Below are 13,907 nucleotides of genomic sequence, written 5' to 3' on the forward strand. Positions count from 1 at the left end.
CCACTTCCCTGGTTAGGGCTCCTTTGCCGGTCACGCGGCATTTGTCTTCATGGCTGCTTACTTTCACGCATCATGATGTCACGGCTCGCCACGGGGCGTACCAGGACCCCCTCCAAGCACAGGCTGAATCGCGGTGCACTCTACTAACTGTGCTGTATCCCCAGCCCCCGTTTAGGTCTGTGATGTGCAGCTGACTCTAACTTTATCTTCCCTCATGAAGAGTCTGGGCCACCGTCCCAGCAAGCATTCCGCGTTCTGGGTTTGCCTGCTTCTTCGTGGTGCCATTTACCTTTGTGTCTTCTGTGTTCTCTGTGACTGAAGGGAGGCTTGGCCTGATGCCATTCACACTGCTTCCAGTGTGTGTGTGAGTTCGCCCTCCCCGCTTCTCAGCGGCAGGCAGAGCGGTATGTCTTGCCCCAGCTGTGTTTCCTCCTGATAGTAGGTGCTGGATCTCATCACAGAAGTGCGGGAAGGACACACAGGACAGGGATGCACATGGCGGAGACCCCCAGAGGTAAAGCAGGGGAGGCGAGTCTCCTGCCAGGTGTCCCTAGCCAGGTTCCTCTCCTGGAGCAGCCATTGTGGGCGGGCTCTTTGGGAGTCGAATATCTGTGACGCTACAGTTTATTTATTTTTTGGTGCTGTGGATTGAATCCGGGGTGCTTAACCACTGAGCCACATCCCCAGCCCTTTTTATGTTTTATTTAGAGACAGGGTCTCGCTGAGTTGCTTAGGGCTTGCTAAGTTGCTGAGGCTGGCTTTGAACTTGTGACCCTCCCGGGATCACAGGCTGCATCACCGTGCCCCGCTGCAGAAATGCTGTGCTGCAGCTTTCTCTGCGCACAGGGCTTGTGCCCCTTGGCTCTTGCTTTGTTCACATGCTTAATCTTTGGCGTGGTCCCTTTCTGCCATGTGGAGCGGGCTCATCCTTTGAATGGCTGAGTGCCCCTTGTGGGTGCTTAACTGGTTGAAATGAGCTCACACCAAGTTTTCTGCTAGGGGATGTGCCTTTTAGTTTTTTGTAGATATTGCCAACTCGGCACTCTATTTTATTTATTTATTTATTTATTTTTAGTTGTTGATGGACCTTTATGTTTTAAAATTTATTTATAGACGGTGCTGAGAATCGAACTCAGTGCTTCACACGTGCCAGGCAAGTGCACTACTGCTGAACCACAGCCCCATCCCCCGACACTCTATTTTTAATGACCACATAGCGAGTCTCGGTAGTGATATTCCATGATTCATTTCCTCCTTGTGGACTTGTCCATGAGACCTTGAGGTGCAGTGGTGCACATCCTTAACTAAATACTAAGTGCCTCTAGTGCTGTCTCTGGGCGTCCACAAGGGATTGGTTCCAGGAGCCCCCAGGGATGTCAAGTCCCTTAAGGATGCTCAAGTCCTTAAAAAGCCAAATGTGCGCACAGACCTGAGCCCAGCCTCCCACACACCTGCAGTCCTCTCTGGATACTTAAAATACCTAGTAAGAAGTCAGTGTTAGGCGGGCAGTCATCACACCCTGGCAACAATGGCAAGGAGAAGCCGCCGTTTTTGGTCTGTGGTGGTTTGCATCGTGGGTGTGGAACCTACAGACTTGGAATGCCATCTCTGATGACCAGTGCTCAAGGTGGACTTGTATCTAGATGCAGGTGCTAGATACAGCCTGGTAACTCAGCATAAGCGTATGGAAATGCCCACTTTTCAGGTCTCCTCCAACATCAAGTTGGAAGACTTGTATTCAGATTAACGTTTGTTTTGTTAATTTGGTGCTGAATTGCACTGAGATTATAAAGATACATTTCTTTATCAGCTGCTGAAGTCATCTGAATGCATTTTTTTGCTTTTTTCTCTTTTATTTTTGACTAGTCTGCATCTGCCCTGGACCTGTAGTTCCCGGGGACCTTAAGCCATTTCATCACATGTTAAAAACGTTAATTGACTTTCTGGTTCCAGCAGAAGAAAGTCCCTATCACCCTCCTTGCTGTGGAGACCATAGGTAGGCTCGTATCATGGTCTGCATGGAGATTTTGGGTCTTCCCAGAAACTTGCTGGGGCCAGAGTCAGTGTGGAAGGAGCTCAGCCTCAGCCTCTGCGCTCAGGCAGCTCTGAACCCGACCTTGCCTGTACCGCACGTCACAGAGTCTTTGCTGTTTCTTCTTTAGAGTGGTAGCCACACCTTTGTTGTGGGTTCATGTGCAGGGGAAACTACAAAGTGCCCAGAGCTGAGGGCCTGGCTTCCAACCTGGGGTTGACGGGAGCACTCTGCCAGTGCTAGTTCATCCCCTGCGAGTGTGCACCTGGAACCTCATGAGCTTGCAGTGGTTCTCAGGGCTTGTTGCTGTCACCGTAGTTTGGCCAGCGCTCCCCACATGTCACATTCCTCCCACTGAAATTCTCCAGCCAGACTGTGTCAGTTTGCTGTGACAGCTATGGCCACTTGTGTGATGTAATCAGGGTAGTACATGAAAATTGGTGACAGCAGTGAGTGCAGAGCAGAGGCACAGTAAGAAGTTCACGCCCATGAACAGCATCACAGTTCAGTCCCCATAATGACGCTGCACATCACCCCCCTTTCTGTGTTGCTCTTTGGAATAGTCCGTAGAACTGAGTGCCATAGAAAGATCGGGTTCTGGATTTCTATTTGTACCCTTTACCTAACTCAGTAAGAGTGCACCCCAAGTGGGGAAAAGAAACAGTCTTGATGGTTGGGTGTCTCAGAAAGCGTCCACAGGTTTGTGAGCACGCGGCGCGTCTGGTTGCAAATGGAAGGGACATCTGAAGCCTCCTGAATCCCTCTTGGGATGAAGCAGAGAACATGACTACCCAGAAAACACGGGGGCTGGTTATTTGTTGTGAAAGGAAGCAAAATTTAAACTAGAGAAATTCATCAAAGATGAAATTTCCCTAATATTGTAATTTTAAGATTGTGTGATTAATGGCACCGATGTGAGCAAAAAGCAAATGGGGCTGTGGCTGAGGCTCTGTGGTGGAGCGCGTGCCTAGCGTGTGTGAGGCACTGGGTTCGATTCTCAGCACCACATATAAATAAATAAGTGATAAAGGGTGATCTACAGCTAAATATATGTGTGTGTGTATATATAAAAGCAAACAGGCTAGGTCCCTAAGCACCAATGCCACAGAGTGAACAGAGTGGGGGAGGGCATGGATTTCAGGGCGTAGGTCCCCAAGCACCATTGCCACCACTACATCTGTGCCTGTCGACAGCTGGGTGATCAGGTGTCCCAGGCGGGTCCCAGGAGGCAAACCCAGCTCCTGCCCCTGTGTAGGCAGCTCGTAGCCTCACAGGCTAGACGGAAGAGCAGTAGTGCACACACGCTCACGGAGTAAAGGAAGCCACTCCAGCATGAGGCAGAGGCTCTGGGCTGAGGCAGTTCATGGCTATGCTCACTAGAAGGAATCTCAGGAACTCCAACGTGAGTGAACAGTCATACCTTGTGCCAGCTAGACTCCCCAGACCTGGACCCAGGCCCCGAGTCCCTGTGCTGCATGTTTGTGGGGACCCCTACACCAGGGCCTTTACCCCAAACCGTAAGATCAGACAGGTGGTTCTGGAAGACATGGCCCGTGAATGGGGCCCTGTGGCGTGCAGGAAGTCACCATTCGAGGGTTAAAACTGGGGTCAAAGTTCCCGGTGGACACAGCACCCAGGACCCAGTACTGCAGCAGGGCTGGTGCAGGCAGGGCTGGTGCAGCCTTGGACGTTTCATGGAGGGCTTGGTTTTGAGCTCTAAGCCTCATCTTTTTGTCCCCGTAATTATGTCACCTCTAGGCATGCTGCACATGATGAAGCCTCTACAGTGCTCCTCATTCTCTGCTAGTCTCTTAATGGCTCTCTTGAGTCACTGCATTGCATTGGGAGCAGCCTATTTCCACGGACATGTGGGGACTTAAATAGGAAGCAAGTTGGACTGAAAGCCAGATGTGACTGCATGTGAGTGAGTCAGGTTGGCCTCAGTGTGCACGGCACTTTGGACACGGAGAGTCCCTAATGAGTTGTGGTTGTTGGTGACAAAGAAATAGTCTTATTTTTTTCTACAGTTTTGAGCATATGGGAGAGGGACAGGTGGCACTTGAAATCCCAGGGTCATTGCTGAAGGGGGTCAGACTGGACATGGCTACACACACACACACACACACACACACCGGGCAACCTGGTGGTGTCTGCACCCTTCCTTGCAGCATGACGTTTATGAATACACACAGGCGTGGGGTCACAGGGGTGCTGCTGACGCCATGGAGGAAGGCACGCGCTGCTCACCTGCAGCCTGCAGCTGGCTGGCTGTACCGCAGTGCCACCAAGCAGCACGGACTGGGGCTGGAAGAAGTCTGTCGCCCTGCCAGGCGTGCCAGGGCCCTGATCGTCTGCTGTGGTCAGTTGCTGACATCGCTCATGGAAGGAAATGTCACATTTCAGTGAGAGATTGACAGAACTGACGTGTGACTATTTAACCATCTACACAGACTCTCCCCTCCCCTCCTAACCGCTTCATCCTCAGGAAGGACCAAGCCCCAAGCAGCTGAGTCTGTAGCCTCCTTCCTCCTCTGCAGCCCAGCAGCCACAGGACAGCCTTCCTGGGCAGGAGCAGGTGAGGCTGCCCCACACTTCCCGGGGAGGCCTCCCACTCCAGTGTGATTTAGCTTTCTCTGGGAGAGCTGCTTAGTGGTCCAGTACCAGGACAGTGTTTTCTACTTCATCAAATAGTTGGAGCTGGTCTCCATGACTCAGCCTCCCAGGCCATTTTGTTTACCTCTGCTGCCCCTCGTTGGCCCCTGTGTTATCCTGTGGCAGGTAGGAGGAAGGGCGAATGGACTGCAGGTCCACAGCCCCTGTGGGGCTCACCCACATCGTTGCTGCCTCAGTGGGTGAGGAGAGGGGTTGGTAGAATCTGGAGACAAAAACTTAACGATGTAACCAGCAGCTCCTCCCCTGCAGAGGCTCTGGGAGCTGGTCAAGCAGGCCCGGGAGGCCTGGTGAGAAGCTTTAGGGCTGAGTGGCCACAGCTCTGCTGTCCCAGAGTGAACCTGGTGGCGGGGAATGAAACAGGGGAGACCCTAGTTCCTTTCCTGGGACAGAGCCTTCTCCCTTCCCTGCTCTGTGCCCCACGTCTAAAGTGCTGACCGCCACATGGAGAGATTTTGTTGAATGTTGGCTGCTTTAAGGGCCCCTGCTTGTCTCCGCATTCTCCTGCTTTCCTTTCTAACAGCAGTCATGGTTCACCACGTGCAGGCCCTCTGTGAATGGCCTCTGGGTAGCCGAGGCAGCATGGTCTCCTCTTGGAGAGACACTTGGTGTGTCCTGACCACAGCATCCTGTGGGGTGAGCAGGCCTTCGCCCCTCATTGGGACACTGGGCTCGAGCTCTGATGTAGCGCGTGCTGACCGTTAACGTCGGCTGTGCCTTTCCTTGACTGTCTCCTTCCCCTGTGTGTGGCCGGCTGCTAGTGTGGCCGTGCCTCCTCGCCATCCCTCCCTGTGCACAGCACTGTCTTATCAGTCACTAGCCCACCTGGCAGCAGGCGGCCCCGTGTCTTCACAACACAGACACAAGTTCCCAGGGCTCACAGTAGGACAGTAATCTCCCCTTGAGACTGTCAGCAGGAATTTCAGGGCATGTGGGCTTTTTAGTCTCAGTCTTTTCCACAGAAGTGAAACCGAACAAAGAAAATTCCACGGGAGAAATCATCAGGAAAAAAGTGATCATGAAAGTTTGGAGACAAAACAAGTGTTTATAAAAATTCCTGATTTCTTGCTGTTTCGATCACCCTGCTCAATTGCAGTCACTGCTGATACCTAAGTGACACATGCTCTGCTTATTCCTCCCTTTCTAGGACTTTCTGCAGACATTCTCCCCCGAAGTCTTCCGGCTCTTCTGCATGTGCAGCAGCTACAGGTCAGGTGAGCTGGGCGCGCCGCTTTCCCAAGCCTGAGAGGCCTGAGAGCCCCAGTATTTCATTTATAATTTGGAAAGGACAGCATCTGGGGAGAGCAGAGCTCAGGCCTGTGGTGAAGTCCCTATCTTGGTCTGTGGTTGCTTTCATGTCTGGAAGGTCCAGCTGCTGGAAGAGAACCTAGAGGAAGCATTAGGATGCTTCTAATCCCAGCATGCCCCGCGCCCCTGAACCCGTTGTTCTGTCTGCCCTTACGTCGTCGATCATTTTAAACAAAGCTTCTCAGGTGGAAAGTAGTGGAAGTTCTCTGTGGGCCACCTGTCCTTCGGGGGAGGGGGGGGCCTTTGTGTTGGGGCAGCTCTGTGGTCACAGTTCCTGGAGGTGGAGGTGTCCTGTTCTCTGCTGGTTTCTGCATGCTGTGAGGAGGGCTTCTGTTGGACCCCTCCTCAGTGACCATCTTCCTTCTCAGCCATCGACTACTGTGACAGCACCATGCTGGAAGCTAGGCAGCTCCTGCTGGGGCTGGCCTCTTTTGTGGAGGACGCACGTGCCTACGTTAAGGGGCAGCTGATCTGTGATCCCGTCAAGGAAGACATGCTGTGGGAAAGGTAGGCCCACAGCCAGGGTGGCTGTCATCAGCACTCCTCCGGGCGCCACACCTGGGCCACTTGCCAGAGAATAGAGGCAGTGTGGAAGCAGGACACTCCCAGCTCATGGTGCCCCTCGTTGGCTTTGTGGCCTTGGGCAGGCCTGTGGTGTCACTGGGCTTTTGTGGGTGGCTGTGAAGGTTATAAAGAACATATACGCCTAGACTGGTTTTGCCTGGACTTGGCAGAGTGGTGTCCCCATCTCTGTGACTTCACTGTTGGGGGATGAGTTCATCCATTAGAAAAATGGGCACATCACAGCAAGGTGGGCCCACAGGAATCTGTGACTGTAACTCGAGGGTACCCAGCCCACCAGTGCCCTCCAGTTGCCTGAGGAGGAATGTGGCTGAGGGCTGGAGACCAAGCCTCACCTAAGGGGTGGACAGTGAGTGGGAGGAAGGGGCTCTCACATTTAGTAGGCGCACGCTCTGCTACAGCTGCAGTCCTGCTGCGGCTGCACGGTGACTGTGCTCATATTCATTCCATCCACTAAACATGTGAAAGTCTTGGGGTTCACTGTGGGTAGAATATCCTGGGAGGGGAGACACTGAAGTCGGTGGACACCAAAGGCTCTCTCTGGAGACAGGAAAGGCTGTGGCCAGCCGGTCACCTGTGTTTGGGACATTACTAGGACATACCCTCCAAGAAGAATTCCTAGGAGGATGAAGCACCTGGACTCAGTTGGAGTTGGTGGGGACGGGACTGCCTGCCACTCCAGCTGTCTGGCAGTCCAGAGTGGTGGGCCTGAGTGCAGAGGTGGTTTGTGTCTGGAGCTCAGCCAGCACCTTGACCCCATCCATGGCAGGGGAGGAAGGAGTACAGGTTACCTGTCGTGGGTAATGATGGCCCTGCTCATCGGTTCAGGAGGTACAAGAAGGAAACCCAGGCATAGAGGATGGTCACTTGCATTGAGGCAGAGAGGCCCATCTGTACTTGGTGACAAAAATAGCCCGAATATCAGTGGCTCAAACAGTGTTTACTTCTCCCCGTGGGTCAGTAGAGGGCCTCTCTGCATCGTCACTGGGGCCAGGTTGACCAGCAGCCACCATTACTCCCTTGATAGTGCTTGCAGCTCATGCACTGGCCCAGAAGTGGCCATCACTGCTGCTCACCATTACCAGGCTGGCCACAGAGCCCCACCCGGCCTCAAGGTCACCCAGAAGCCCCTCCTTTTATTTGCCAAAGCAAGAGTCTGAAGGCGGGTCAGGAGAGAGCACCAGTAACAAATGAGGGGCCAGTGCCAGCAGAAAGGCAGGGAGGGAGATGAGGACACCAGTGACAGCAAGGGAAGTGGCTAGCAGGTAGGAGAGGGCAGAGACGGGGATGGCAGGATAGGGACAGCTCCAGTGTCCGGAGTATATGGGGGACACACAAGGCCACCATGTGTAGAGGAGGAAGGCAGGAAAGGTACCATGGAGACACCTGGTCAGGGCTGGGAGTAGAAGGTTGAGGATTTTGGCTCTTGGGGAAGTGTGACTGCAAAAAGAGACAGCAGAGGCTGTCGCAGAGGGGACACAAGTAAGGACAGGGTTTTATTCATACATTCTGGAGAGGGACCTGGAACAGCAAGGGATGGTGCAGTTGAGGGTCCTTGGTGACTGGCCAGGATCCTGAGGGGAAGAGGCTCTCACTGTCGTGGTCCTGGCAACTCTAGGCCCCTGAGCCCTGCTGCCCAGAGTAACTCTGGGCATGTGTTCCCTATTTACAGAGCTGAAAGTCACAGCTGCTGGGGACCAGTGTCAGGAGCTCCCAGGCAGGTCTGGCCTGGCCCGCCTCATGCCCCTGTGGTGAGCCCACCTGGAGCTGGCAGCTGGGTGCTTCCCCTCCTCCCCTGCTCCTGGGGCTGGGTTTCTCCACATTGTCCCATGACCCCTCACCATCAGCAGGTCAGACAGGGCTGAGACTGTGGCCCCCCCATGGCCCTTCACCATCACCAGGTCAGACAGGGCTGAGACCCGTGGCCCCCTAGCCACCCCTTTCTGTGATGAGTCAGTTGAGGGGCAGCTGCCATCTTAAGTCATCACTTTTCACTGCCCTCCACATGCTGGGCACTCAGACCCAAGGGTTCAGGCATGTCCACCTGAGAGTTCTCATTTGGCTCACACGACTTGCAGCTGATGTTATGTATGAGGTTCTGATGAGACTGCGTGTGACCTAGGAGGGGGTCCCCACAGCACAATTCTTGGCCCTTCTTGGGGAAGGGTTTGAGCTTTGCATGGGTTGGTGCCTGGCCAGGCCCAGGTCCTCACTGTTCCCTGTGGGTGTAAGTGAGTCTTCCTTCTTCCTCAGGCTCACCAGCACCAAGGAGGCCGTGAAGGCTGCATTGGCAGATGACTTTGACACACCCAGGGCAATTGGCACCATCCTGGACCTTGTGCACCATGGGAACAGACAGCTCAGAGCAGTCACTAAGGTAATTTGAAGGACACACAGCCCTCCATCCCGCTGCTGGATGTGACAGGTCAGGGGTTTCTCATAAGGAAGGAACAGGTGCCAACTCTGCCAGCTGTCTGGAGAGACTTGTCTATTGTAGCTGGCAGCATCTGGGTACGTACCAGTGAGCCCTTCCTTCTGCAAGAATCCTGAAGTTCCTGCTGGTGTTGGTAGAGACAGCACCCTATGCCTCCAGAAGTAAATATGGGAGTACACACAGCACATGCATGGGTTCCTGGCACACAGAGGGCATGGTTGCCACCATAGGTACTGGGTAACCCTGTCTGTGGCTTGGAATGGGGTGGATTGGAGCTGGTTGAAATGGGGAGGAAACTATACTTTGGGACCCCAACTCCACTGGCCACCTAACAGGGTCTCAACCCTTTCTGGGCCTCAGGGTCACCTGCAGGACCAGCCCTTTGGAGTATGCCACCTCTTCAAGTGCAAAGTGTGCTTGGTTCTCGGAGGAGCTTTCACTGCCTACTGCACACACAGCACTCACTGAGCTGTTTAAAGGCAACACCAAGTACCAGGGGTCCACGCCAGCAGTCCTTGTCATGAGGGTGTCCAGGGTAGGGAGGTCAGGTGGCCTCTGAGTGTTGTGCCCCAGCTTCTGCTGCTCCAAGGGTTCCCAGAAACAAGGCTCTGCTGTCAGAGGTCCTCTGTGCTGGGGCCTGCCATATACCTTTTAGGGTTTCTCACTCAAATTCAGAAATCCAGCCCAGTTCCCATGGCCTTCCACTTACCCACAGCCATGCTAAACCCACAGGAGCCTGAAAGACGGGTGCATCGAGGCCTGGAGCTGCCCAGCATATGCCGGGTGGCATGGCTTGCTGAAGAGACTGCGGTTGCTGGAGCGAGCTTGTGTCCTCAGTCCACAGAGGGGCCGCTGAAGGCTGCTCTGATGTGTGCTCTGCCGGCCTTCAGGCTGCTCTAAGAGCCATTGTGGTGCATTTCTTCCAGGAGCCTGGTGGTCCCAGGAGCCCTGCTGTGTTTGGTGCCATCGTCTCCTACATTGAGCAATTTTTTGAGACTGTTGGAATTTCTCTAGTAAAACAACAGGTATGTCTTTATCTTTTAAAAAGCTCTAGAGTACCTACATGTTGGTACAATAGCTGTTTTTCTTTTTTATTTTTAATAATTATTTTTTAGTTGTAGATGGACACAATACCTTTATTTATGTATTTTTATGTGGTGCTGAGGATCGAACCCAGGACCTCACAAGTGCTAGGCGAGTGCTCTACTGCGGAGCCACAACCCCAGCCCGTTTTCCTTTTTAAATGCTCATTTTAGGGATGCCTACATTGCCAAATTAACATTTTATGTTCATGTATTACAAAAATAAACCCACTCAAGCCAATACCTCATTGGCACTCTGCTGAGGGCTGACATGTGAGCAGAGCCAGAGTCTGACCTGAGCCACGGTCTTGTTTGGAGACTTGGAAATTATAGAAAGATTACACCTACAGGAGTAAACACTGTCCCAAGTTATTTGAGAGAAAGCTGCTGGCCTGAGTGCGAGACGTGGTGGGCTGCCACTAGCCCCTCTGTTCTCAGGCACCCTGCTGGCTTCCCCTCACCCAGAGAGGTCTTCCCAGCCCAGCCCAGCCTGGCTGGGACTTCCCTCAGTCTGGGCCCCAGCGCTGGCTGTGCGTCTCTGACAGGATGGCAGAACCAGGCCCATGTGTCCTTTCCTGGTGACACATGAACCACCTCCTGAGGGCGGGGCTGCCGGGCTTCACTGTGATGGGCTTCTTCCTGTAAGTGGGAGGCTGTGCGTCCTCCTCACTCACCGCCTCTCACTTCCGTCAGCACAGACTCAGGTTCCCTGTGTGTCGGCCTTCATGGTTTGTGGCTAGTGAAGCTTCTGGTCCCTGGCCATGTCCATGGACATGTCCCTGTGGAATTACAAGCGCGAGGCTTGTTGGCTGCTCCCAGGGTGGCCTTTTCTTTGCCATGGGTTTCCAGATGTGTAGATGGAGCACAGGGTGAGCTGGCAGCGCCAGGCCTCATTGGATGCCATGCTGGGGCACTTATACGATCGAACTTCACTACATCCATCTATGTTGACTGCAATTCAAGGACCACCATCAACATCTCAGTCCCTGGCCCCTCCACAAATCCACTCATGAAGTCTCCTTGAGCATCTGCCACCCTGTGCGCATGCCCTGCACACCCCTCAGTGCAGGAACTCTCCATCCTGTGGGGCTGTCATCCTACCCCTGGGGCTGCCTACTGCACGGACACCGCTGGGCTTCAAGGCCCCATGTGGTCCCCTCTTCCTCCTCACCTACCTTACACTGCTATACCCAAAAGCACCTACACCCAGGACGGATCAGGAAGGATGAGGAAAGAGCCGGTCAGAGTCCTTTCTACACTACACACACACATGCTTTTCTTGTTAATGCAGAAAGGCCAGCACTGCGCATGTGCAGGATCCTCCTCAAGGTGGGCTGAACCCTGCCCTCTCTGGCTGCACTGCAGCCCGTCTCTGCTGAGGCCTTTACAATCTCTGTCAGGGTCTTCTGCTGGCTTTGGGGGTAGAGCTGTTTACTGATTTAACAGGGGACTGCCATTTTTGCTCAGTGACCTGCACCCAGGAGCCCCCCCTGCTGCTTGGGGACTTGGGCCTGGTCCCTGGTCCAGGTTGCCCTCTGTACCCCTGAGTCCTCTCTTGGGACTTTTACTACTATGAATTCCTTTGACTGTTTTAACAGAGGACTATAGTATCTCCATAGCAGCTCCCAAGTCTGGCTCCTTCAGGTACCTGCCCATCATCTGGTAGACTGGCTCGCCTTACTCAAGTTCAGGGTCTGTCTGGACACAAGTCTCTACTGACCTGAAATGACCAGGGCTTTACAGCACGTACATTCATTTTTAGACAAGGCTTTCCAGAGTCTGTATAGTGAAAATATACGTGGCCAACTTGTGCCTGACCCTTATCAAAACAACTCATTCACCTTCCCCCACCTCAAGGCTGCTGTCTGGGACCACTTTACACTCACATTTCTGTAGCAACCAATGTCCTCTTATTGTGAAAGTAGTGATTGAGGGTCGTATGAAGCTTTGTAGACTTCGTGAAGTTATAAAACATGGTTCGTTTTTATCTCCACAGCAGGGGTAGAAATTGGGGGTGGAGGAGCCATGACTTCTAAATCTGGTTTTCATAGGAAGCCCCGCTTTTGGTGATGTTTACCCAGCTGGTTACAGGCTGAGCAGCTGCCACCCTGTGCGCATCCCTCAGTGCAGGAACCTCTGTGTTGAATTAGTGTGTATTTGCACATGAACACACAGCAAGCCATTCAACTTCTACAGCATCTTAAACGTTTGGTTACAGTGGATGGCTTTGTCCTCATGAGTACCCCAGGCTCAGACTTGTGGACTCTCCTCAGATGACAGGATAGGGTGGCGCTGAGGCGCTATCCCACCTCCCTGCATTATCCCTGCATGGCTCCCAAGGCCTTGATGGGGCTGGGCTCCAGGGCCCTTCCTCTTAACTCCTGAGTGGGTTTCAGTTCAGCTGGGACAACAGGCACTCGTCCAAGTGGAGTGGAGCCAGACCCCCGTGGCTCATCCCCTTGAGGTCCCCAGCAGGGCCAGCTTTAGGTTACCAGGAAGACTTGTTCACTGCACACTCTGCAGTGTGGCCTTGCGCTCAGTGCATTTCAGGAGACAGCAGTGTGGCTACTCTGCACAGCGTGGTGGATGAGCTGGTGCGTTTCCGGCTGAAGGTCCGGCAGTATGCACTGACCACACCTGAGGCCACTGGGGATGCCCGGCGACAGCTGCTCCTGGAGAGGCGGCCCTTGCTGGAGGCATGTGATGCCCTGCGCCAGGACCTTGCCACACATGGCATCAGCATCAAGGTGAGTGCAGTCCCCCTAATGGGGCTAACAGGCTAGACCCACTGTCTCCCACTGAGACACACTCATTCCTCAGCCCCCGTGGCAGTGCCCGAGGCCCAGGTCCTGCTCAGCCTCCCCTGCCCCACTGGCCTTCTGGAAGTTAGCAGCAGGCCTCTCCAGTCACTTGGTTCTACTTATCCTTCTTTTTATCCTGAAGCTGGCTGCTGTTACCATCACCCGTGGGCTGGCTACTCAGAACCTAAACTTTCCTTCTCTAGGACAGAAGCAGCACTATCTCCACATGGGAACTGTTGGATCCCAGGACAAAACACCAGAAGCCAGGAAGCTGAGGAAGGAGCAGTCATCGGCCTACACAAGCATGCAGCTTCTGGTGAAAACTTTATATTAAAGTTTCCACAGTGGCTACTCGGTGTTTTAGTTAGCTTTTTTGCTGCGGTGACTGAAAGATCTAACCAGAAAATTTTTAGGAGGAAAAGTTTATCAGGGTGCTCACGGTTTGAGAGATCTCAATCCATGGGCAGCCGGCTCCGTTCCTCAGGGCTTGAGGTGAGGCTGAACATAATGGTAGAAGAGAGTGGTAGAGGGAGGCGGCTCACATGATGATCAGGAACCACAGAGACTCCACTCTCCAGATACAAAATATGTACTCCCAAGGCCACAGCCCACCTGCCTTCAGTGACCAGTTAATCCCCATCAGGGATGATTCAATGACTGGATTAAGGCTTTTAGGATCTAAACCTTATTGCATTGTCTCACATGAGCTTTTGGGGAACTTTCATCTAAACCATAACAGTCAGTACTGAAATGACGTGAAGGGAGGCTACCCTACTGGTGTCTGTCTGTAAGTCCGAAAAATGAACTTGACAGTGCCAACAGCCAGACTGGACAGTCGTCAGCAGTCTAGGATGTGAGCTGGCTCTGCACCCCAGAACCAGAGTGCATAGGAGGAACCTGAGAGTGGGACCCCACTGGGCAGATGCTTAACAGCTGAGGTCCTTGGAAGGAGTTGAGGAGGGGAAAACAGGAGTCACAGCTAATGCCCCACAGGGCTA

The 13,907-nt window shown here is 53.4% G+C and overlaps 1 protein-coding gene across 6 annotated transcripts in view; it reads left to right on the plus strand.

Moving 5' to 3' along the window:
• Nucleotides 1-13,260, plus strand: part of Cars2 (cysteinyl-tRNA synthetase 2, mitochondrial) — a 41,013-nt gene extending 27,753 nt beyond the window's left edge. For 3 of the 6 annotated variants that reach the window (XM_058582727.1, XM_058582723.1, XM_058582726.1), the window contains 7 exons: nt 443-514; nt 5,850-5,916; nt 6,379-6,517; nt 8,846-8,969; nt 9,953-10,051; nt 12,649-12,855; nt 13,118-13,260. In XM_058582727.1, coding sequence (XP_058438710.1) covers nt 443-514; nt 5,850-5,916; nt 6,379-6,517; nt 8,846-8,969; nt 9,953-10,051; nt 12,649-12,855; nt 13,118-13,243 — 834 coding nt within the window. In that variant the 3' untranslated portion in view covers nt 13,244-13,260. Of the gene's footprint in view, nt 1-442; nt 515-5,849; nt 5,917-6,378; nt 6,518-8,845; nt 8,970-9,952; nt 10,052-12,648; nt 12,856-13,112 lie in introns of all 6 variants that reach the window. The other 3 variants (XM_058582724.1, XM_058582725.1, XM_046454985.2) reach the window with 3 other exon arrangements.
• Nucleotides 13,261-13,907: the final 647 nt, after the last annotated feature.

The sequence above is a fragment of the Marmota monax genome, unplaced genomic scaffold (assembly GCF_021218885.2).
Source record: "Marmota monax isolate L192 unplaced genomic scaffold, Marmota_monax_Labrador192_F-V1.1 WCK01_AAM20220418_F8-fsc00026, whole genome shotgun sequence".
NCBI classification, from domain to species: Eukaryota; Metazoa; Chordata; class Mammalia; order Rodentia; family Sciuridae; genus Marmota; species Marmota monax.